The 24,806-nt window shown below is 41.9% G+C and overlaps 1 protein-coding gene across 1 annotated transcript; it reads right to left on the bottom strand.

The window, feature by feature from the left end:
* Window positions 1-12,969: 12,969 nt before the first annotated feature.
* On the bottom strand, window positions 12,970-13,602 carry LOC100490840 (vomeronasal type-2 receptor 26; the record flags this gene model as incomplete). The annotated part of the gene is made up of 1 exon (XM_031895167.1): window positions 12,970-13,602. A coding segment is annotated over exon 1 (633 nt), but the record flags the coding sequence as incomplete, so codon positions are not given.
* Between the last annotated feature and the right edge of the window lie 11,204 nt (window positions 13,603-24,806).

Below are 24,806 nucleotides of genomic sequence, written 5' to 3' on the forward strand. Positions count from 1 at the left end.
CTACGTCCTGTGTATAAAAGTACCTAAGTGCCAGATGATGTAGAGTCTACGTCCTGCTGCACTTCTGGGTTTGGGAGCAGAGGAGCAGCTTTTCATGCACACAAAACACATTTTACCTAGTGTACACGCACACTTACACACTTATGTAATTTTGTAATTTTTTTTTTATTGCATCGTTTTTATTCTCGCCTGAAAAAAATGTTTTATTGCCATTGCGGATAGTGTATTCACTAACCGTACTGCGCAATACCTTTTGTGTATTATTTTGGTGTTTTTACTTCATTTTCTGTGATTTTGGCACATTTTTAGGTAATTTATTGCATTTCTGGCCATTTTATTGCATTTTCAGTTATGGATAGTTGTTGTTCGCTTCACTTTGTCTGTAAAACTTATTTGCCCAAGCCAAAATACTCAAACTGTGATTCTGACCGCAGATATTACTAAGCAAAAAAAAAAACAACATTGATTTTAGTGTTTTTTTTTTTAATTTTAGCAATTTTATTGCATTTCACATTGTTCTTTGTTACTTGTCTTTTCACATAGACATTTTGTCTGCTGTATTTCAATTTGGCTTCCTCTGTACCCCACATAGTTTGGTAAATCTATGCATATTGGGCATCAAACTGTTCAGTAGACCCCTGGCATTCATATTTTCATTGTTTTATGTTGATATGGTACAAAATGTGGGGTAGATAATGGGTCAAAATGCAAGCTTTGTGATGATTTTTAGAAATGTCACAAAAACCATTCGGTTAAGCATAGTTTTGTAGTTTGGTAGTTTGCAGTAGAAAGTTGTATTTACCCATTTTTGTTTTGTCGGAATGTGTCCTTTCAGAAAATATATGGTTTTCTAGGGTCTACATACTGTTAGAGGTTCTTATGGCACATAATACACATACTGGGTGCAGAAACTGCACGAGCCGGAGCATCTTAAGTGAAAATTCATATGCACTATTTTTATTTGGGTGCCCCTGTACGGCATGTTGTTTGGTAAATCTATGCATATAGGGCATAAAACTGTTCAGTAGACCCCTGGCGTTCATATTTAGGATGTTTTATGTTGATATGGTACAAAATGTGGGGGTACATAATGGGGTAAAATGCAAGCTTTGTGACAATTTTCAGAAATGTCATCAAAACCATTCTGTTTAGCATAGCTTTGTAGTTTGGTAGTTTGCAGTAGAAAGATGTATTTACCCATTTTTATTTTGTTAGAATGTGTACTTTCGGAAAATATATGGTTTTCTAGGGTCTCCGTACTGTTAGGGGGTCTTATGGCACATAATGCACATGCCGGTAGCTTATATTGCAGGGTATACACTTTGTATGCACTAACTTCCTTATGGAGTCTCTAAATGCCAGATACAGTGCTGATCCTATGCACAATGGGCATTAAACTGTTCAGCGGACCCTTGGCTTTCATATTTAGGGTGTGTTTTCTTGGTACCTAATGTTATGTGGGAGATAAGGTGCTTGAAAGTGGAAAATTTGATGTGATTTTAAGGTATTTCATCAAAACCGGCAATTTTGGGAAAGCATTGTGACTCTGTAGTTTGGAGTAGAAAGACATGGGTACAAATTTTGAATTCGTCCGAATATGTACTTTCCAAAAATATATGGTTTTGGGGGGTCAATTTTTTTTTGTGTTTTTACCCCACAGAAATTCAGTAAACATGTTGAATTTTCAGTAGCTCAAGAGCTCTCCGGGGCAATTTCTATGCACTAACTTCCTTATGGGGTCTCTAAATGCCAGATACATTGGTGATCCTATGCACAATGGGCATCAAACTGTTCAGTGGACCCTTGGCTTTCATATTTAGGGTGTGTTTTCTTGGTGCCTATGTGGGATGTTATGTGGGAGATATGATGCTTGAATGTGGAAGATTTGAGGTGATTTTTTCAAATTTTCATAATTTTTTATAGAAACTGCTAAATTCAGGAAAGCATTGCCGTTTGGTACATAGAAGTTGGAAGACATAGTTTCCCATTTCAGATTTGTCAGAATGTGTACTTTTCAAAAATATATTGTTTCCTGGGGTAAACCTAATGTTCCAGGATTTTTGGCTTTGGAATGTAAAGTATGTCGTATTCTGCTGTAATGCTTTGAAAATTTAGTAATTTACTGCTGGGAGTTTTTGATCTATAGAAGTCAGAAATCTCAATAAAACTATACATATCAGGTATTGGCACGTTCGGGAGACATGAGGCTTCCCAAATCAGTTGAATTTTTGTCCATAAAATAAAATATGTGTCTGGTATAAATCCCTATATCATGAAAAATAGCTTTTTTTCTTTTTTTTTGTGTATTTCAAGCTCTAAATCTTGTTCCAGAAGTGGAAATACACTAATAACTTTTATTCAATATTGATAAAATGCACACTATAAGTTTTTTGTAGTAACAGAAAAAATGAAAATAATATAGTATATTAAAATGATCATACAGTGCAGGGTTACCTGATAAGGGGGATAAGACCCCCAAAGGAGGAAAACATTCTTAAACCACTATATCCCAAATATCACTATCTATAAAGGTGGCTAATAGGTCCTACCATCAATGTGTGAAATCAACCAAATCAAACCCACACACATTCCATACAGTGACCCAATACCTCACTCCCCAGTAATGAGTCTCATGGTAAGAAATGGGTCAAACCTACCCCACATGCAATTCCCCAGTGCCTAATACCTACAGAGAAAAATTGCTTAAAATAGGAGGTCAGTAGCTTCTTTGGCTTCTTTGTATTTTTGTTCTCCAGTGATACAGATTGCTGTATAGTATTTTGTCAGATTACTCTGAAGGGTGTTATATTTGCCACTGAATGCTTTTTTCTGATTAATTAAATAGGATATAGTATGTCCTCTCAAAACAGGTTTCACCTCTGCTCAAACAAGCTGTGGATTATCCCGGTGTATTCGATTATTGACCATTTAGATTGACCATTTCTTTTTTAAAAATATTTAGAAGTCCTCACTAGCATACAGGTATGCCAGCAATCTCCAGTTAAAGGAGTGTGGCACAGGTACGGTTTGTTTTCATGTGGCAAATACTGGGATATGATCAGAAATGTCCATATTTCCAATTTTAACTGATTTAAGATGTGATAGCAGCTCCCAAGAGACAAATATATTGTCAATTCTTGAATGAGTTCTGTGTACTGCTGAGTACAACGTAGAATCTTTAGCAATCGGGTTATGATGACGGTAAGTTGTATGTAGAGGTTTTGCTCTTGTTTGTGTATTTGTAATGGATTTACCTGATTTGTCTAAAAGGTCATTCCAAACCACATTTACGTCTCCTCCCATGATGAAGTCTGACACCCCCCCAGGAGTCAAGTTGCTGTAGAATGTCTGTATCAGTATTAGGTGCATAGATCCCCATATGTTTTATGCCCTGTATATCTAAATCTGGTATTAAATATCAGCCTTCATTGTCTTTATAGGTTTTTAGGACTGCACAATTAAGCCCATTACTGAGTAAGATGGCTACTCCCCTAGATTTTGAGGTATAAGATGAAACTTGTATATTTTAACATAATAAACACATCCAGGGCTGAGTTACTTATAATAATCTTCTGTATCAAGTTTATGTATCAGAGATTTTACCTTTAGTTCCATCCATGCTGCTACCTCTCAGCACCCATTTCTGACAAGTGGGGACTTTGAATTGGCCGTTAGGGATGTAGCGAACTGTTCGCCGGCGAACTAATTCGCGCGAACATCGGGTGTTCGCAAGTCCGCAAATTCGCGAACTTTTGGCGATGTTCGCCATTTGGGTTCGCCTTAGCTGGCGCCAAATTTTGACCTCTCACCCCAGACCAGCAGATACATGTCAGCCAATCAGGCAGCTCTCCCTCCTGGGCCACCCCCCCCCCCTTGGACCACCCCCCCCCCCTTGGACCACTCCCTTCCATATATAAACCGAAGCCCAGCAGCCATTTTACATTCTGCCTGTGTGTGCTTGAAGAGATAGTGTAGGGAGAGAAGCTGTGATTGATTTGAGGGAGAGTTTAAGTAGGATTTCTGGCTAGTAATCTACTACTGCTCTGTATTTGTGTGGGGATAGGAGCTGTGCATTCATTTCAGGGAGAGTTTAAGTAGGATTTCTGGCTAGTAATCTACTTTCTACTGCTCTGTATTTGTGTGGGGATAGGAGCTGTGCATTCATTTCAGGGAGAGTTTAAGTAGGATTTCTGGCTAGTAATCTACTACTGCTCTGTATTTGTGTGGGGATAGGAGCTGTGCATTCATTTCAGGGAGAGTTTAAGTAGGATTTCTGGCAAGTAATCTACTTTCTACTGCTCTGTATTTGTGTGGGGATAGGAGCTGTGCATTCATTTCAGGGAGAGTTTAAGTAGGATTTCTGGCTAGTAATCTACTTTCTACTGCTCTGTATTTGTGTGGGGATAGGAGCTGTGCATTCATTTCAGGGAGAGTTTAAGTAGGATTTCTGGCTAGTAATCTACTTTCTACTGCTCTGTATTTTTTGTCTAAATAACAATTTGTCTAAATAACAATAATAATTCCGTGTCCAGAAACATCACTTGAGTGACGGTTTTCCACCAGCAATAAAATATTCCGTATCCACTACTGTATACGTTGCCCTTGCAGGCCTTGTTGCCCGGTGTCTGCAACCAAGTGCCACCTAGCTGTGTGATCTTTTTCACAATTTGTCTAAATAACAATAATAATTCCGTGTCCAGAAACATCACTTGAGTGACGGTTTTCCACCAGCAATAAAATATTCCGTATCCACTACTGTATACGTTGCCCTTGCAGGCCTTGTTGCCCGGTGTCTGCAACCAAGTGCCACCTAGCTGTGTGATCTTTTTCACAATTTGTCTAAATAACAATAATAATTCCGTGTCCAGAAACATCACTTGAGTGACGGTTTTCCACCAGCAATAAAATATTCCGTATCCACTACTGTATACGTTGCCCTTGCAGGCCTTGTTGCCCGGTGTCTGCAACCAAGTGCCACCTAGCTGTGTGAGCTTTTTCACAATCTGTCTAAATTACAATAATAATTCCGTGTCCAGAAACATCACCCGAGTTGTTGTTGTTTTGTAAAAATAAAAAAAATGCCAGGCAAAGGCAGGCCGCCACGCAGAGGCACTAGGGGCCGTGCTGCTATGATATCCTGTGGCCCTAGGAAATTGCCCAGTTTTCCGAAGGCACTTACCCTGAACTCCCAAAATGCTGAAGAGGTAGTTGACTGGCTTACACAGCACACCCCATCCTCTACTGTTTCTAACTTTGCCACAACATCCTCATCCTCCTTTGCTATGGGCACCCCACGTACCACTTCCTCCACCACCGCCGCCCCTTCTTCACTGGAGTCAGAGGAGTTATTTACTCATGAGTTTGTTGAACTGAGTGATGCGCAACCATTATTGCCAGAAGAAGATGAAGGAGATGTGGACGTTACACCAGATATCATAATTCAGGCAGGCAACACAACAGAGATGGACATAAGGTGTGATGAGGTCCCCGCTGCTGCTGTCTTCTGTGAGCTGTCAGAAGAAATTGATGCATCTGAGGAGAATGATGATGAGGAGAGTGATATTTTGTGGGTGCCCACAAGAAGAGAGCAAGAGGAGGATAGTTCAGATGGAGAGACGGAGAGTCAGAGAGGCAGGAGGAGATTAAGACTTAAAAGAAGCAGGGACAGCTCCCAGGGAACAGTAGGGCAACAACATGAATCGGCACCTGTGGTCAGCCAGCCAACGCACCCGCCAACTTCTACTGTTACTGCTAGAAAGCCCACATCAAAAGGCTCAGCAGTGTGGCATTTTTTTAATGTGTGTGCCTCTGACAAAAGCGCTGTAATTTGCAATGAGTGCAGTCAGAAACTGAGTCTTGGAAGCCCAACACCCACTTAGGTACAACTGCTATGCGAAGGCACATGAACGCCAAACACAAAGCACTATGGGAGCAACACCTCAAAGGCAGCAGCCAAACGCTAAGCCACCCTCCTTCTGCTCCAGCATCTTACTGCTCTACCTCTGCTGTCCTTGACCCGTCTCAACCACCCTCCACTCCGCCTTCCAGTTCCTGCTCATCTGCCCCCAGCCAAGTTTCTGTGAGGGCCATGTTTGAGCGTAAGAAACCAATCCCCTGTTTGAGTCATCCCCTTGCCCGGCGTCTGACAGCTGGATTGTCTGCACTCTTAGCCCGCCAGCTTTTACCATACCAGCTGGTGGACTCTGAGGCTTTCCACCAATTTGTAGCAATTGGGACACCGCAGTGGAAGGTACCCAGCCGCAATTTTTTTTCACAGAAGGGAATACCACACCTGTACCAGCATGTGCAGAGCCAAATCACCGCATCTCTGTCATTTAGTGTTGGGGCAAAGGTCCATATGACTACTGACACATGGTCCTCCAAGCATGGTCAGGGCAGGTATGTCACCTACACTGCCCACTGGGTGAACCTGGTGATGGCTGGGAAGCAGGGAATGCGTGGTTCAACAACAGTGGAGTTGGTGTCACCGCCACGGGTTGCATGCGGGTCTGCCACCACCTCTACTCCTCCTTTGCTCTCTAACTCGTCTTCTAACTCGTCTTCTAACTCGTCTTCTAACTCGTCTTCTAACTTGGCTTCTTCCTCGGCTTCTTCCTCCTCTGCTGCTGTGTCCTCCTCCACACCTGTGCACCCCCAGCTCCACATAGGCTATTCGACGTGCCAGGTACGCCGTTGTCATGCTGTCTTGGGCATGACGTGCCTGGAAAGTAGAAACCTGTCATCTCTGCACTCACAGGCCGATCGGTGGCTGACCCCACACCAACTGAAAATTGGAAAAGTGGTGTGTGACAACGGAAGCAATCTGTTGGCAGCACTGAGACTGGGCAATTTAACACATGTGCCCTGCATGGCACATGTTTTAAATTTGATAGTCCAACGGTTTGTCTCGAAGTACCCAGGATTGCAGGACATTCTCAGGCAGTCCAGGAAGGTGTCTGGCCATTTCAGACGTTCCTACACAGCCATGGCACGCCTTGCTGACATTCAGCGGCGGCACAACTTGCCAGTCAGGCGTTTAATTTGCGACAGCCAGACTCGCTGGAATTCCACGCTAATGATGTTTGAACGTCTGCTGCAACAACAAAGAGCCATCAATGAATACCTATTTGAACTGGGTGGTAGGACTGGATCTGCAGAGCTGGGGATTTTTTTCCCCCTTTACTGGGTGCTTATGCGCGACGCCTGCAGGCTGATGCGCCCTTTTGACGAGGTCACAAATATGGTTAGTCGCACTGAAGGCACCATCAGCGACCTAATACCCTTTGCTTTTTTTCTTGAGCGTGCCGTGCGACGAGTTACAGATGACGCTGTAGACCAGCGTGACCAAGAGCCTGATTTCTGGGCGGAAACACCAGAACGTTCCCAGGCACCTGCTGCAACACAGGGAGAGGTGTCAGAAGCGGAGTCAGAGGAGGAAGGTGGCTTTGTGGAGGCAGAAGACCAACAGGAGCAGGCTTCCCAGGGGGCTTGTGGTCACCTTTTGTGGAGCCCTGGTCTTGTACGTGGCTGGGGGGAGGAGACGGTGGTGGATGAGGACGTAGTCCTTGATAACGAGGAAGGGGAGATGGATACCTCTGCATCCAACCTTGTGAGAATGGGGTCTTTCATGCTGTCATGCCTGTTGAAGGACCCCCGTATCAAGAGGCTTAAGGAGAAGGACCTGTACTGGGTGGCAACGCTACTAGACCCTCGTTACAAGCATAAAGTGGCAGAAATGTTACCAACGTACCACAAGTCCGAAAGGATGCTGCATTTCCAAACCAGCCTGCAAAACATGTTGTACAATTCTTTTAAGGGTGATGTCACTCCACATTCCAGGGGCAGAGGTGCCGGTAATCCTCCCACGAGCACACCTGCAAGGACAATGCACTTTGGCCACTCTGTAACGTCAGACATGCAAAGTTTTTTCAGTCCAAGGCAGCGCCAGGACCCTTCTGGATCCACCCTCAGAGAACGCCTCGACCGGCAGGTAGCGGACTACCTGGCATTAACTGCAGATATTGACACTCTGAGGAGCGATGAACCCCTGGACTACTGGGTGCGCAGGCTTGATCTGTGGCCAGAGCTGTCACAATTTGCCATAAATCTGTTGTCTTGCCCTGCCTCAAGTGTCCTCTCAGAAAGGACCTTTAGTGCAGCAGGAGGGATTGTAACTGAGAAGAGAACTCGCCTAGGTCACAAAAGTGTTGATTACCTGACCTTTATTAAAATGAATGAGGCATGGATCTCGGAGGGTTACTGCACGCCGGAAGACTTGTTCTGACTGCCCATGCAGCTGTCCTTCTCTGCACGCCGCTTGACACCACACACAGCTGTCCTTTAGCGTCCTCCTCCACCACCGTACAAACTAGGGTGCAAATCCTACTGGCTTAATTGTAAGCCAAACTTTTTGGACAGGTAAATCCTGAATTTTTCTCTCTTCTACTCTTCTGTGCTTGTCACCCTATCTGAGTTCTTTGAAAGGGTTTGGCTGGGGCATGGTTATGATACCATCTAGCTTTGATGTTTTTAATGTCTTCTGTGCTTGTTGTCACCCTATATGAGTTCTTTGAAAGGGTTTGGCTGGGGCATGGTTATGATACCATCTAGCTTTGATGTTTTTAATGTCTTCTGTGCTTGTTGTCACCCTATATGAGTTCTTTGAAAGGGTTTGGCTGGGGCATGGTTATGATACCATCTAGCTTTGATGTTTTTAATGTCTTCTGTGCTTGTTGTCACCCTATATGAGTTCTTTGAAAGGGTTTGGCTGGGGCATGGTTATGATACCATCTAGCTTTGATGTTTTTAATGTCTTCTGTGCTTGTTGTCACCCTATATGAGTTCTTTGAAAGGGTTTGGCTGGGGCATGGTTATGATACCATCTAGCTTTGATGTTTTTAATGTCTTCTGTGCTTGTTGTCACCCTATCTGAGTTCTTTGAAAGGGTTTGGCTGGGGCATGGTTATGATACCATCTAGCTTTGATGTTTTTAATGTCTTCTGTGCTTGTTGTCACCCTATATGAGTTCTTTGAAAGGGTTTGGCTGGGGCATGGTTATGATACCATCTAGCTTTGATGTTTTTAATGTCTTCTGTGCTTGTCACCCTATCTGAGTTCTTTGAAAGGGTTTGGCTGGGGCATGGTTATGATACCATCTAGCTTTGATGTTTTTAATGTCTTCTGTGCTTGTCACCCTATCTGAGTTCTTTGAAAGGGTTTGGCTGGGGCATGGTTATGATACCATCTAGCTTTGATGTTTTTAATGTCTTCTGTGCTTGTCACCCTATCTGAGTTCTTTGAAAGGGTTTGGCTGGGGCATGGTTATGATACCATCTAGCTTTGATGTTTTTAATGTCTTCTGTGCTTGTTGTCACCCTATCTGAGTTCTTTGAAAGGGTTTGGCTGGGGCATGGTTATGATACCATCTAGCTTTGATGTTTTAATGTCTTCTGTGCTTGTTGTCACCCTATCTGAGTTCTTTGAAAGGGTTTGGCTGGGGCATGGTTATTATACCATCTAGCTTTGATGTTTTTAATGTCTTCTGTGCTTGTTGTCACCCTATCTTAGTTCTTTGAAAGGGTTTGCCTGGGGCATGGTTATGATACCATCTATCTAAGATATTTTTTCTGTCCTCTGTGCTTCAGTGGCTGCAACAAAAAAACCATAATTTTTTAGGAATGTACACATTCCTGATTTTTCAGGGTTCTGCAACTGCGGCAAAATCGTATCTTTTATGGTCACCACAGGTGATAGAAAAGGTAGGACAAACCTGGGCCCACACTGCAGAATCAGTGTTTTTTGGTTCACATTACTGTACATTGAATTACCTCTGCCTGACCATGCACGTGCGCACAAGCACGGTGACTGCTAAACACACCACTACAGAAATATTCCCACCGACGGGACGAACGTCCTGGAGGTGACAAGCAACTAGTAAAAACTAATATTCGCACACTTGACAGTATCATTAAAGCTTTTTGCGTTTTTTTTCGTTGCAGTAAACGCGGCGTTTTGTCTTTGCGTGTGAACCGGCTGTAACCTTTACACGACTTGATTGGCATGTAGATGCCGGACTTTTTAAAGCAGTTTATTACATAAGTTTAGGAATGTAGTGTGTTTTCTCCCCTTAACAGCACAAAACGCAACGCTGTGTCAACAACGTATTTTTCAGAGAAATTTTTGCCCTTGATGCCCCTCCTGCATGCCACTGTCCAGGTCATGGCACCCTTTAAACAACTTTAAAATCAGTTTTCTGGCCAGAGATGGCTTTTCTAGGTTTTAAAGTTCGCCTTCCCATTGAAGTCTATGGGGTTCGCAAAGTTCGCGAACGTTCGCGAACATTTTTTTTTAGGTTCGCTACATCCCTATTGGCCGTAGATGCACATGGAACAGCAACTGGCTATTTAGTTAGGTCTTTCTTTGGTGGTGCTGTATTATAGTTGAATTAGTTATACCTCCAGTGGGTGAAGGGAAATAAAGGACATATGGTAGGCTAAAGTGGGGACAGGTAGGGTCAGGTGATATCCAGAGACAAGTATAAAAGGCAGGAGGCAATGGGGTACTTACCTATTTTTTCAAAGGAACAGGCATAAGGTGTTCCTCCCAAGATGTTATCCAAGATCTCCAGTGTTGCTTCTTCCAGAGAGCTCACCACAGAGAAAATGGTTGCATCCTGAAAGAAGGATGAAAAGTAGCAGTCAATGGGGTCTACAGGCAACTCAAGAAGAAGCATCCACATTTAAGGTGGCAGAGAGCAGCCATGCTTTTACATTGCCATAGTCCTGCCCAGCTAAGAAGAGAGCTTTGGTGAGTGGCAACAAACCTGTCAGAAGGGCTACATCAAAAGTTACAGAAGAAAGCAGTGAGGAACTCGACATCTAAGAAGTAGAATGTGATCCAGCAGCCAGAAGAGTCAATCAGTGTTGCCCGACCATCTACATCACCTCCGCATCATGTGACAGGGGTAACATTTTGTGTAGTAAACATCCAGATTTAACACCTTTTTGTAGAATAGGTTGTGTTTTATTCGACAAATTCAAAGCCCGCCCGGAGGTAAATAGCTGTAGAATCACACACACTTTTATATTCATTGCCAATAAGTTTGGGGTGCCTTTAGCAGGAGATAAAACAATCCCACATACAGCAGTTATACAATTTCTTGGTATTGAGATTGATACCTAGGCCATAGAAATAAGACTTTAGTTTGAAAAGACTTGCAAATGGTTACATTTAGTGATGGGGACAAAGGCAGCAATGAAAGTAACACTCAAGCAGTTTCAGTCACTTATAGTTTATTGTGTGACTTTTCTTTCCACCTTGTTAGAAAGGATACAAACATTGACAGAACTGAACTCCGCACAATTATTTAAAAGCATCATATTCTTAATTAAACATAAAAATAGGTTGATTCTATCACTTATATACCATAGAGTGAAAACACCATATACCCCTCCCACATAGGGGACCAAAAAAACAAAAACACAACTCATTGTGCCCAAAGTAAAGTCAATGGAGATTCCTGCACTGACTGGTTATTATATAGAGAACACAAGCCAAAGCCCAAACTGTGTATAGGTAGAACAACATGATATGTACAGGGGAACCTCTGCACAAACACTATGGGGCCGATCCACTAAAGGCCGAAAAAACTAGTTATATTTATAGCATGCACTTCTTATATTTTGAGAATTAACGATCAATTCACTAAGGACACTTGTCTGACTTAAGAAGCGATGTTATTGTCATTTTTTATCTGGCGATGACATATTTTTAAGCGATATTTTAAAGTATGCAATATATTTATGTGTTATTTTGTAGCACGCGATATTAGCGCATGCTATTACGCACGTAACCGTTACTTTCTGAATACTACCATTCTAAAAATGACCATTTCCCTGAAAACTGGCGGCTGCATCACACTAGGGCCAACACAGACTTGAAAAAATCCCACTGCAAACTCCATGTTGTGTTGCCAAACGCTCAGAACCACAATGTTCTTTAAGTACCGCCTGCCCCAAGTAGGTGTTCATTTTCGCACAGAATAACGCAATATTTTGCGCCTTTAACGCTTCACATGTGTCTGTGAATCATGCGTCAGTATTATTTCTATTCGCTAATTCCCACAATGCGATGGAAATAAAGCTTTACGATAATGCGCTTTTTTGTGCATGCAATATACATATTACCGCATGCGAAATGACTGATGAATCGGTACTTAATTATCGTGTGCTTTTTAACGGAAAAAACTATGCGTTATGCGTTAATGCCCCTTAGTGAATCGGCCCCATAGTGTGTTATTTGTCCAGTACTGTTCACCATTTATGTTGTTACTATTCCACCTACCAGTAACATAAATACAGAATGTCTTTGCTAGTTTCCCTTTCCATCATGTGTAACTCTAGGACACATTTAATATAACAGCCATCAGTGAGTTGATGATGGAAGGATTTTATCTGCCTGTCAACCTATATCAAGTATAGAGATGACAGAACAATCACTCACTTTCATCTTGAGCTCCCTAACTTTGTAGCTATAATTATCTTGGCAGGAGAGAAGAGACAAATATGGAGAAGACAATTTCCAAATCAAAACAACTCGGTAGCAGAAATACAGGAGAAAGCTCAGTTTAATGGAGGTGAAGAGGAAAAAACTGAGGTTTCTATTCTCTCACACAAGGATGGTGAAATTCATGAAATAATAGAGAAATCACATAATTAATGTATGATACAAATGTACAGATTCAGAATCACATCTCTATTTATTTCATCTGCCCAATAAATATTGTCTTCTGTTCATTTCTGGATGAAATAATATAATGTAACACTTGGGTAGGAATATACAGAAGAGAAGGCCACAGGATGAAGAGATGATGGCAAATATCTCCACACACACAGTGTTTTTGCCTTTGGTGCTCAGATAGGCCGGGATCATTGTGATCCAAACACTGCAGAAGAGCAGCATGCTGAAAGTGATGTACTTGGCCTCATTAAAACTGTCCGGTAAGCTCCGAGCTAAAAATGCTAAAACAAAACTAACAGCTGCCAGAAGCCCCATATACCCAATTACTGAGTAAAAGCCAATAGCTGAGCCCTCATTGCACTGAATGATGATGGTTCCAGGGGAAGTGTGAATGTCCAGTTCCTGAAAGGGAGGAGAAATGGCCAACCAAGTCATGCAGATGATTATTTGAATGGATGAGCAGAACAAGACTACAGAATTGGACAGTTTGACTCCCAGCCATTTTCTCCATGAGCTCCCTGGCTTGGTGGCTTTGAAAGCAACACAAACCATGATAGTCTTGGCCAGGAGAGAAGAGACAGCTATGGAGAAGGGGATTCCAAAAGTGATGATGCGCAGCATGCAGGTTATATCCACAGGGTGACCGAGGAACAGAAACACACTGAGGAAGCTCAGCTTGATGGCAATGAGGAGAATAAAGCTCAGATCACGATTATTGGCCTTTACTACTGGAGTGTCTCGATATGAAATAAAGATTCCAAATATAATTTCGTTCATCAGAAAGCATATCACAGAAATGAAAGCAAAGGACAGAGTCAAACTGCCATCGTAGGAGAGAAAGTCAGTTTGTTTCTCAATACACATATTCTTCCCCCGATTTGGCCACTCATTGTCTGGACATTGTAGACAGTTTTCCATATCTGGAAGAAACAATTAAACCCTTTGTAAGAATGTTTAAAAATAAATAAAAACAACAGAATTGTCCACAGAAAAGTTACAGCACAATCATATTTTTGAGAAATAAAAGTTAAATCCCTTCAGATTAATCTTGAGCCTTTGGCTAAACCACTATTGTTAGACCAGCAATTTTTTTGTTTACAGTTTGTGAGTCATTTTTTTCCATCCAAATAATGCTCCCCAGAAACAAACATACAATGCAGGGGAACCTTTACTGGGCTAGAAAGGAAGGGTACATGTATTCTGTCTTACGAATGTTGGGAAATGAGGGGTTGGTGTGTTTTTAAAAGCAATGCCTGACTTTCTCAACCCCTTTACCATACTTTGTAGCATTGTTGAGTGACATGTTGATCAACTCAACTATGGCTGCTTGGAAATTCTAAGATTTGCTCTACTGTTTGGAACAGCAGACCCATAAATATGGCCCAGCTTGTTTACAGTCACAATTGATTGTAATGGATGAGGTCCCCATAGTCTCTCTGTCAACCAACCTCAGATCTAGTGTGCTTCCTCTACACTGATATGTTATGCTGCAAAACAGTTGTTGGTTCCCTTCCAGGACTAGGAGCAGGGCTGTGAATCAGACTGGATAGTCTCAGGCAGAGAAGCGTAGCTTCCTATTCCATGGAGAATGTCCATGCATTTGCATCACCATACTTTCCCTCAAGTAAAATCGAGCAGGTTGCAGGGTGATTGGCCAGTCTGGACCAGGAATACAGTCTGGTTCATGACAGTTCTGAATGGTGAGTTTTTTGCTCCACAGGCTCCTCAAGAATGTGCCAGTTTGAATGGACCCTGGGAAGATGGGGAGGGTTTATGTTTTCAATTCATTGCCAAAGTAGATGCATGTTCCTACATGAGCATTTAGCATGTGAGAGTGGGCATTTCCAGGTGCTTCAAGAAGGGTAAATCTGTAGCCAAACCCTCAAAGGCTATGAGGAAATGGGAGCACATTCATGAGTCTAGAGAAGATATATCAGTGGCTTAGCAACTATAACAGGAAAGGGGTGCTATCTTGCTGTCAGAGGATTTACTGCATGGTTTAGGATCTCTTCTAAAGGGAGTATGGCAGGTGGACTTGCGGTTTCCCTTTTGAAGCAACTTTGGTAAATGATGACATTGCCATGGGACCTTGGGACCAACAGGGACCTTGCCTTGTGGCATCTTTTAAAGAGGCCTTGGTGATTTCTGTATGGACGTGGCTGTTTTATACCTGCTCCCAGTACATCCTGACCCTCACCAGATGTTGGAACAAAGGTCTGAGGGTCACCATTATGTGGTCCAGTTTTCCTATGGGCTGTTCAATATTGTGAACCTACTTTAAAGCATGTTAGTGTTTTATTGAGTGGGTTATGAGTATGGAGGCTGGCACAGAGGGGATTGTGCATTATCTGGATGATTTTGTCTGTTTTGGGCTGGCTCAGTCTGGATTACGAGAGACTCATATGTGTATTGGGCCCACAAATGATCACTGTACTGTCTGCCTGGTCTGCCTTTTGGATGTTTGTTAAATTTTACTTCTTACCAAATATTTTTTATACCGATAATTCCCACATACACTACAGAACTCCTATTCCTATGATTTTGACCTTTAATTGCCAATTATAATTAACTGACTATACCATGGTTATTTACTTAATAAGATACACAAGGAGGAAACTAAATTTACAGACAGAATTATCCATTACCAGTGACATTGGAGATCTCTCCCTCTGAGCATGGAGCGCAGTCATAGCAGCAGGGGGGCGCTGATTTCTGTGGGACTTTCCTGTAGCCGGGAGGGCAGTTTGCAGAACACTGGGATTTTAGAGTCTGGAAATTAGAATGAGACTTTAAGAATGACTCTTTAAATATATTTCAAAATTGCTATTAATTAATTTTACTTCTTTCACCCTTTGTCTGCCGAGCTTTTATCTGCTGTATGCTGGCAGGGAAAGACTCTAACTGCCAAGAATGTATCTAATAAATTCTTGCACAATTAGAGTTGTTTTCTCTGCACTGGTGGCTTTTGTTAAATTGCAGAAAATGTGTTGATTTTGCAGTAGCATAAATGGCAGAAATGTAACATCATATGTGGGAATTTTGTAGTAGCTAAAATAATGGCTCCTATGGGATACTTTTATGTTGGAGCTCTTACATTCCACATACTTTGGTACCCTATGCACAATGATATCCAACTTTTCAGTGGACCCTGGCATGGTTTTAAAGGGACACTAAACCCTGCTGCACAGCACGGCTCAACCAAACTTTACTGGTTGACTACAAATCCCAGAATGTAACATATAATGAAGGGTGAGGCTTGCTGGGAGCTGTATTCTCATTGGTCAATTGTCTTGCATCTTTAATTAAGTTTTCAGTCAGTAGAATTCTCATTGGTGAATTGGTTTCCATGTGTAATTACGTTTTTCATCTCATCAATTTCTATAGAGAACTAGGGGGCAAAGTGGGGCAGCTTTACGGTTGGGTTTAGTGCCCCTTTAAAAGGTGATCATAACCAGAAAGTGGTTCTCAGTATTGGTTCTACAGAGCTTTTTACAATCCAAAAAACAAAGCATGTTTCAAACAAATATTAAGATAACAATAACTGTCTTGAGTCTGCTGTCTTGTAGGTACCTACCAAGATGGGGTTGGAACTGATTTTTATGGGGGTTACCAGGCGGAGAATGAACAATTTTTGTGGGAGGGGAGAATGAAGTATAGTAAGAAGCATGTAGAAGTGTATAACATACAGGAGGCAGATAATATCAATATTGGCAAACCTCATCAAGGAAGTCATATGAACAGATTATATTTGCGCAGAGCACATAGCTTTATAACAACAATACAGGCATTGAAGCTAGCACAATATCTGAGGTTTGCCCTTCTACATTGCAAACAAGACATTCTGATATTGTGACAGGAGGTTTAAAAACTTGGACCCAGAATGGGTTGGAATTGCCTTCCAAGTTCTTTATCTATGTTATGGCCACAGAGAAGAGCGTCAACTTTAGATCATCGTTCAGCTTGTCTGCCGTAAGGTCACCATATAGGCTTCATTATTTTAATTGAGTCTCAAAAGCTAGATTTGGGAATTCAGTCACATACTGTCCAGCATTAAAATATCCTAGATGGTATTGCATAAGGAAAGAAGGATTGAAGCCTGCCAGAAAAGTGTGCAAAATGACTAGCTTCATTAGCAAGGGTGGCATTCTTTTGCCAGAAAGATTTCCACTTCAACAATGAGACCCTATTGGCCCATAGTTGTTTCTTTATCTACCAAAGGGAAGAGATTCTATAGTCCTGTCTCTTTGGACTTCACTCCATGGTGGAGATGGGATACTATCTGGCAACCTGAGGCAGCCTTATTAAATAGAGTCCTGGACCCTAAGCTGTCAGTATTCCTTTAGGGAATTTGGGGCTTTAGTAACTAACTTACCCAAAGAGCATCAGAAGACACCCCTATTTTTATAGTGATACAAATGACTAGATCAATTTAACTGTTTGTTTTATAAATTTAGTTATTTAATTATTGTTTTTAAAATGGAGGTTCCCATACTGATCCACATTATTACTTAGTAATATCCCACAAAGAACTCCACTGAAACGTTTGCCTCTAAAATCAAATTATCATGGAAAATAGTAAAATGATTGCTTAATATAAAACATGATCGTGTGGGGGAGCACCTTCCATGAAATGAGACAAAACCCTAGTGTGTAAGTTTGTCAGGCTCTATTACAGTGGGGTAAAATCTATTTTTTGTGTTTAAAGATTGAATCTTTATGCATAACCTTAACAATAATGAAGAGTTAATAATAAAAGAATCACATTCAAATATGTGAGAAGGCCAAATGCCCAATGACGAGTTTCCCCACCTGGTTGTTGGTGACATTCTTCCATATGATTTCTTGGATGTTGATTTCAAGGTTCCCTTTAGATTCTGACCAAGTAAATCTGCCAACATTTTTTTCATTTTGTATCCATTCGGTTAAGTACCAATTGTTAATAAGATAAACCTGTGGATTGTTGCCAGTTATATTGAAATATTTCTCTCTCCCCCAGGCTTCCTCATCATATACAGTTCTTAGAAAGTGGTATAACTGTTGTGAGAGATGCAATGGGAAAGGTCATTATTTTGGTGTATGTCTAGAAATGTTTAGCTATGTGTTTTGGGCCCTTGTACCAGCCCAAAGTCACCAAAGCTCTATAGAAATAAAGCCCCATGCCCCTGAAGATGCCCACAGTAGCTCTCCATCTTTTGCCTTGCCCAACTACTGCACATGCTCAGTTTGCTCTTGGCTGATGTCAGTGACCTGAGCTTAGGGATCCACTCACATTATTTTTCTTTCCCCTGCCAGCTTGGTCTGGTCACTATTAAACATGCATACTAGCCAACCAATCACAGTCCTGTCTGGCTGCTCTCTAAAAAACTAAAGGCCTTTTGAGCTTGGGGCGAGACTTTAGCTGAATCCTTAGTGCGGCTTCTCTTTCCCCCTTGTAATGATCCCAAATACTGAGCTGTGTAACAAATATAAGTTACAAAGGTTGGAAACAGAGGCAGAAGCTGTGACAAAAGTTTCAGTCACTTTGCTGTTACAAACAGCCCCTCTGGGAATAAATTTTCCCATTGGAAAGATTTCTCTGTATGTAACACAGTGACTGTATCTGCACCTTACACTCCCCCCCAGGGCTAAGATACAGAATATTATTCACTTTGGTACCCAACAGACCAATAACTACTCTCAGTGTATATGAAGCAGTTGCATGGGGGTGTGTGTGCATTACACACGGGGAGAGGCCAAACTGTGCCAGTAGGTGTATAGGCAGAACAACATGTACAGGGGAACCTCTGCACAAACACTATGTTCCTTCCCAGGCATGCTGATTTGCAAAGTGACTGACACTGAGCTCAGAGTTTGTGTCTCACTATTATAAACAGGCTGTGTATGGCACCCCCAGGCTGTATGGCACCCCCAGTCTGTATGGCACCCCCAGTCTGTATGGCCCCCCCAGTCTGTATGGCACCCCCAGTCTGTATGGCACCCCCAGTCTGTATGGCACCCCCAGTCTGTATGGCACCCCCAGTCAGTATGGCACCCCCAGTCTGCATGCCCCCCCCCAGGCTGTATGGCACCCCCCAGTCTGTATGGCACCCCCAGTCTGTATGGCACCCCCAGTCTGTATGGCACCCCCAGGCTGCATGGGCCCCCCAGTCTGTATGGCACCCCCAGGCTGCTCATCTGCCCTTTGCTTTGGTCAGTGTAATGTGAGTATAAGAGAAAGTCATTTGTAGAAGGATAGAATTCAGAATGTGTTTATATTAGAAAAAGCCCCAATTATCTTCTGAGCTGATATTTTGGGGGATGGGGATATGGGAATATTTGGGAGTCTGTTATAAACAAGTTATGTCTAAATACTGAGCTAAAGCTTGTTTGTATTGATATCCTGTAATACAATGTGTATAATAGGGCAGCACTAGTTTATATGTACCTGTACCCATGATGCACCTGTGTCTCTGTGCCAATGGGGTCATTTGTAGGTTCCACCTAGTTCTCTATGGAGGTTGAGGAAAAAAATATATACACAAAAGCATTGACCAATGAGAATGCTAATTTGGTTCCCAGCACTATATCAGCCATTTTGATATTATCTTACATATAGAGATAATGATGGCATTTTCCCGTCATTATATGGCACAGGAATCAGACATGGGGATAAAGGGACAGACTTGTTCAGTGCTGGGAAACTGTGCTTATTGCTCCCAACTCCAATTGCAGGAACAGAGAACAGGGAGCCGGATTTACTCACATCAGCTGGGATTCTCATTGGAGGATTCTTTTGTATATTTATGCAGCCACTGGCTTTGTGCTGCTGTTTTGATAATTTACTACGTTCCCTAAGCTCCGCCTCCCAACAGCAGCCCAGAGCAAACTGAGCATGTGCAGGAGCCAGATCTTATAGAAGATGGTATAACAAAGTAACAAGATGGCGGCCCCCTGTGGACAACTTTGAAAGCATAAATCATTACTTTAATTAGGCTTCTCAATCCCTGGGCTTGTGCAGTAAGTTCATAATGTTTATGTTTATGTTCAGTATAAAATACAGCATTTCTAAGGATTTTCTATTTAAGGCTTTAGTTCTCCTTTAAGGTGGGATACAAATGGCACCAGGTAAAATACCTGGTTTTACAGCAGGTGATGCTGTGTTGGAGTAAATCTCCCTTTAAGGCTTTGATTTGGCCAGCTGTAGGGAGCTGCCTGATTAGGCTGCATATGAGCAGCCAATAAAAAGGGCTATGGGATTACACAGAGGGTTGGAGTTGGAATTGAACCTTGACTGAGTGAAGGTCACTCTCAGAGCAGGGCACAGAGCAGGAGGGCTGCCTGTGTTAGGAACTCCCAGAGGAGCTGGGGGTGCCACCTGCCACTGCCAGGGAGCAGAGGGAGTCATGACCAAATGGATGAGTGCTGAGAGGGCTCAGCAAGGCTTACTGTGAAGCCTGAGTGTTCCAGAGCGTGGAACCAACCCTGGAAGGTGAGAACCCTGAAGAAGGGACATATCATAACACTGAACTGTTTATGAACTTATGTCTTTATGTTTCTGTTGGGAAGAACTGGCCCTAAATAAACCTGAGTTTTGCCTGAAGACTTGGTGTCCCTGTCTCTATGCTCCAGATCCTCTGCATGCCTGCCTACCTACCATTGCTAATTCCCCAAAATTGTGTGTACAAGCATTCGGCATGTCACACTGTGTAATGACATAAACTATAGTTAAATTAGCGGTAGATGAGAATTAAAAATGGACGGATTAGCCGTATATCAAACTTTACCAAATGTATCAGGCAAATAAAAACATAGTTGGTGCAAACGGCATGTGTGTGTGTGTGTGTAACTCTCCTGTGTACGTTTGTATATGGAGCCCACTTTAGTGACAGTGCTGCTACCTGCTGATATCTTTGGCGCTACAGGAGCCCTGAGCCCCCGCTTAATATGGGGGAACAGATGTTTTATTACTTAATGGCCTGCCTCCACCCAGGGTAGGGACAGATTGAACTGTAACTCCCCTCCCTGGGAACTTGATACTGTACTGTAATCCTGGTTCAGGAACTCCCTGCACTCCCGGTACCTTACCCCCTTCCCTTTTGGGGTAGCTGCTTACTTGCAGACAGGCAGGTTATTCAGGAACACACTTAATGTCAGGTCACACACACTTTCCTTTGGAGAACCTCTCTCCCTGGGACTACTTGCAGTACTCCTCCTTTGGGATTCCCTCCAGTACTCATGCCAAGTGGTCCTCCTTTGGGGTTCCCTCTGGTACTCACACCAGAAGACCCTCTCTAGGGCTCTCCCTGGTACTCCCACCAAGTGGACACCCCCTTGAGACCTCACCCCGGTACTCACACCCGAGCACTCACTGGATTATTATTATTATTATTTTCCATAATATAAACACATACACCACAAACAAAAATTATTTTATGCATGAAAATACAACTGATTTGGAAAGTCCCATGTCTCCTGAACGTGCCAATACCAAATATATATAGTTTTATGGAGATTTCTCACTTGTATAGGTCAAAACTCCCAGCAGTACACTACCAAATTTCCAAAGCACTGCTCCAGAAAGCTGAATACTTAAGATTTCAAGGCCAAAAATTCCACTAACAGAAGGTTTATCCCAGAAAATTATAGATTTTTAGAAAGAACAGATTCTGGGGAATCCAGAATAGGTAGAACTGTCTGTCTACTCCAAACTACCAAGTTGCAATGCTTTCCTAAATTTATTGGTTTTGTGAAATTTCTTAAAAATCGCTTCAAAGCTTCCAGTCTATAGTATCTTATCTCCCACGTATCATTAGGTACCAAGAGAAAACACCCTAAATATGAACACCATGGGTCCACTGAACAGTTTGATGCCCAATACGTATAGGTTTACTTAAGTATGTGGCATGTAGGGGCCCCAATGTGAACATACCCCTATATGTACTGTCATTTCAGCTTCTGCAAAATCGCAAAAACACACATTTACATCATTTTGTGTGGGATACAGCTAGAAAAAAGTAAGCTTATGCCAGAAAGCCATATATTTTTGGAAAATACACATTCCCCCGAATCTAAAATGGGTACCCATGTTTTTCTACTCCAAAGTACCAAGCTGCAAAGCTTTCCTAAAGTTGGCAATTTGCCAGGGGTCCATTGAACAGTTTGATACCCAATATGTATAGGTTTACTTAAAGGAGAAGAAACGGCAAAGTCACTTGGGGGTGCCAAAATGTTAGGCACCCCCAAGTGACTTAAATCACTTACCTTATACCCCGGGCTGGTGCCCCTGTTTGGAGAGAACAGCACCAGTCCGGGGTAGCTGCAGCACTTCCTCCTTCCGTCTGTCGCTTGTGCATGCGCAGTAGAGTGAAAAGCCGAACTTCAACAGAGAAGTCGGCTTTTCACCCTACTGCGCATGCGCCTGTCCTTCCAAAAGCAACGGCGGAAGGAGGAAGAGCTGCGCTACAGGTACCCGGGGCTGGTGCTGTTTTCTCCTAACAGGGACACCAGTCCGGGGTATAAGGTAAGCGATTTAAGTCACTTGGGGTGCCTAAAATTTTGACACCCCCAAGTGACTTAGCCTTTCCTTGTCCTTTAAGTATGTGGCATGTAGAGGCCCCAATATGAACATACCCCCATATGATCTGTCATTTCAGCTTTTGCAAAATCAACACATTTACATCATTTTATGTAGGATAAAGCTAGTAAAAAGTACACTACCCCAGAAAGTCATATATTTTTGGAAAGTACACATTTCCCAAAATCTAAAATGGGTACCCATGTCTTTCTACTCCAAAGTACCAAGCCGCAAAGCTTTCATAAGTTTGCTGATTTTTATGACATTTCCAAAAATCACCTCAAAACTTCCAATATGCAGCATCTTATTTTCTACAGGCCATTTGGTACCAAGATAAAACACCCTAAATATGAACCCCAGAGGTCTACTGAACAGTTTGATGCCCACTGTAGGTTTATCAAAGCACATGGCACTTAGAGACCCCAAAATAGTGCCACTAATTTCATGGCTTACCTTTACCCAATTCATAACCACATGGCAGTTTTATGTGGGATAGAAACTGCAGAAATGTAGGGTGCCCCCTGAAAACCATATATTTTTGGAAAGTACACATTCTGACAAATCCAGCATGGGTAAAGAGTCCTTTCTACACCAAAGTACCAATCTGCAAAGCTTTTCTAAAGTTAGTGGTTTCTATGACATTTCAGAAAATCGCCTAAAAATGTAGCAATTTGTTGCATTTATCTCACACAATTTCTTGCATTCAAAGGGAAATCACCCCAAATAGGAACACCAGAGGTCCACTGAACAGTTTGATGCCCTATATGCCTAGATTTAACAAGCTATGTGGTGTACAGGGGCACCAAAATAAAAATAGTGCATATGAATTTTCACATGACGCTCTGGCTTGTGCAGTTTTTGCACCCGGTATGTGTATTATGTGCCATAAGACCCCCTAACAGTATGGAGACCCTAGAAAACCATACATTTTCTGAAAGTACACATTCTGACAAAATAAAAATGGGTAAATACATCTTTCTACTGCAAACTACCAAACTACAAAGTTATGCTTAACAGAATGGTTTTTATGACATTTCTGAAAATCTTCACAAAGCTTGCATTTTACCTCATTATGTACCCCCACATTTCATAATGTATCAACATAAAACACTCTAAATATGAACACCAGGGGTCTACTGAACAGTTTGATGCCCTATATGCATAGATTTACCAAACTATGTGGCATACAGGGGCACCCAAATAAAAATAGGGCATATGAATTTTGACAAATGACGTTCTGGCTCGTGCAGTTTTTGCACCTGGTTTTGATTATGTGCCATAAGACCCCCTAACAGTATGGAGACCCTAGAAAACCATATATTTTCCAAAAATATACATTCTGACAAAAAAAAGGGGTAACTACATCTTTCTTCTGCAAACTACCAAACTACAAAGCTATGCTTAACAGAACGGTTTTTATGACATTTCTGAAAATCTTCACAAAGCTTGCATTTTACCTCATTATGTACCCTCACATTTCATAATGTATCAACATAAAACACTCTAAATATGAACACCAGGGGTCTACTGAACAGTTTGATGCTGTAAATGCATAGATTTACCAAACTATGTGGGGTACAGAGGAAGCCAAATTGAAATACAGCAGACAAAATGTCCATGTGCAAAGACAAGTAACAAAGAACAATGTGAAATGTAATAAAATTGCTAAAATCCAAAAAAAAAACTAAAATCAATGGGTTTTTTTCGTAGTGATATCTGCAGTCAGAATCACACTTTGAGTATTTTGTCTTGTGAAAATTAGTTTTAAAGGCAAAGTCAAGTGAACAACTATGCATAATTGAAAATGCAATAAAATGGCTAAAAATGCAATAAAATGACTAAAAATGCACCAAAATATCTTAACATCTTTTTATGCCAGCACGTAGAAGCTACGTGGTTGGCAGGGAAAGGGTTAATCACTTCGGTAACTGTTCTCTCACTCTGGTGAGGCTTAGGGTTCAACAAATATCTGATTAAATGAATCACCTATGTTTTCTCTGCTGCCAAACAAACAATAGCCAAAGTTTCAAAAACACCCACACTGGTTATACAGTTAGTAAAGTCCAGACTGGATAACTTACTATTCATGGACTCACCAGTATTACCACGGCACGTACCAAATCATATAACAAAATCTGTAAGCCCTGCATGATCTACCGAAATATCTCCCCAAATCCACTCTACTAACTATGTCAACCCTTCACAGACTTTCTTTGGGTTTATACCTACCTTTCTGGTGCACAAGTAACACACAGACCTGTAATATGCCCATACTATTGCATCTGTCCCTCTTTTCTTTAGTTTATTGTTTTAAACCTTACAAAGGTTATGCATTCTGTGATTCCCCAGTAGATGCACGTTTGTAAAATGTAAACACAGAAATAAAAAAATATAATAAAAAAACTTGAATTGAAAAAAATTGCTTAAACTTTGCCTAGGACAACTCCTGTTGACTTCTACATGAGCTCTCAAGCTTTTGGATGCTGAAGTTATAAATTCAAGTTTTCATGTTAAA

The sequence above is a fragment of the Xenopus tropicalis genome, chromosome 1 (genome assembly GCF_000004195.4).
Source record: "Xenopus tropicalis strain Nigerian chromosome 1, UCB_Xtro_10.0, whole genome shotgun sequence".
Classification (NCBI taxonomy): Eukaryota; Metazoa; Chordata; class Amphibia; order Anura; family Pipidae; genus Xenopus; species Xenopus tropicalis.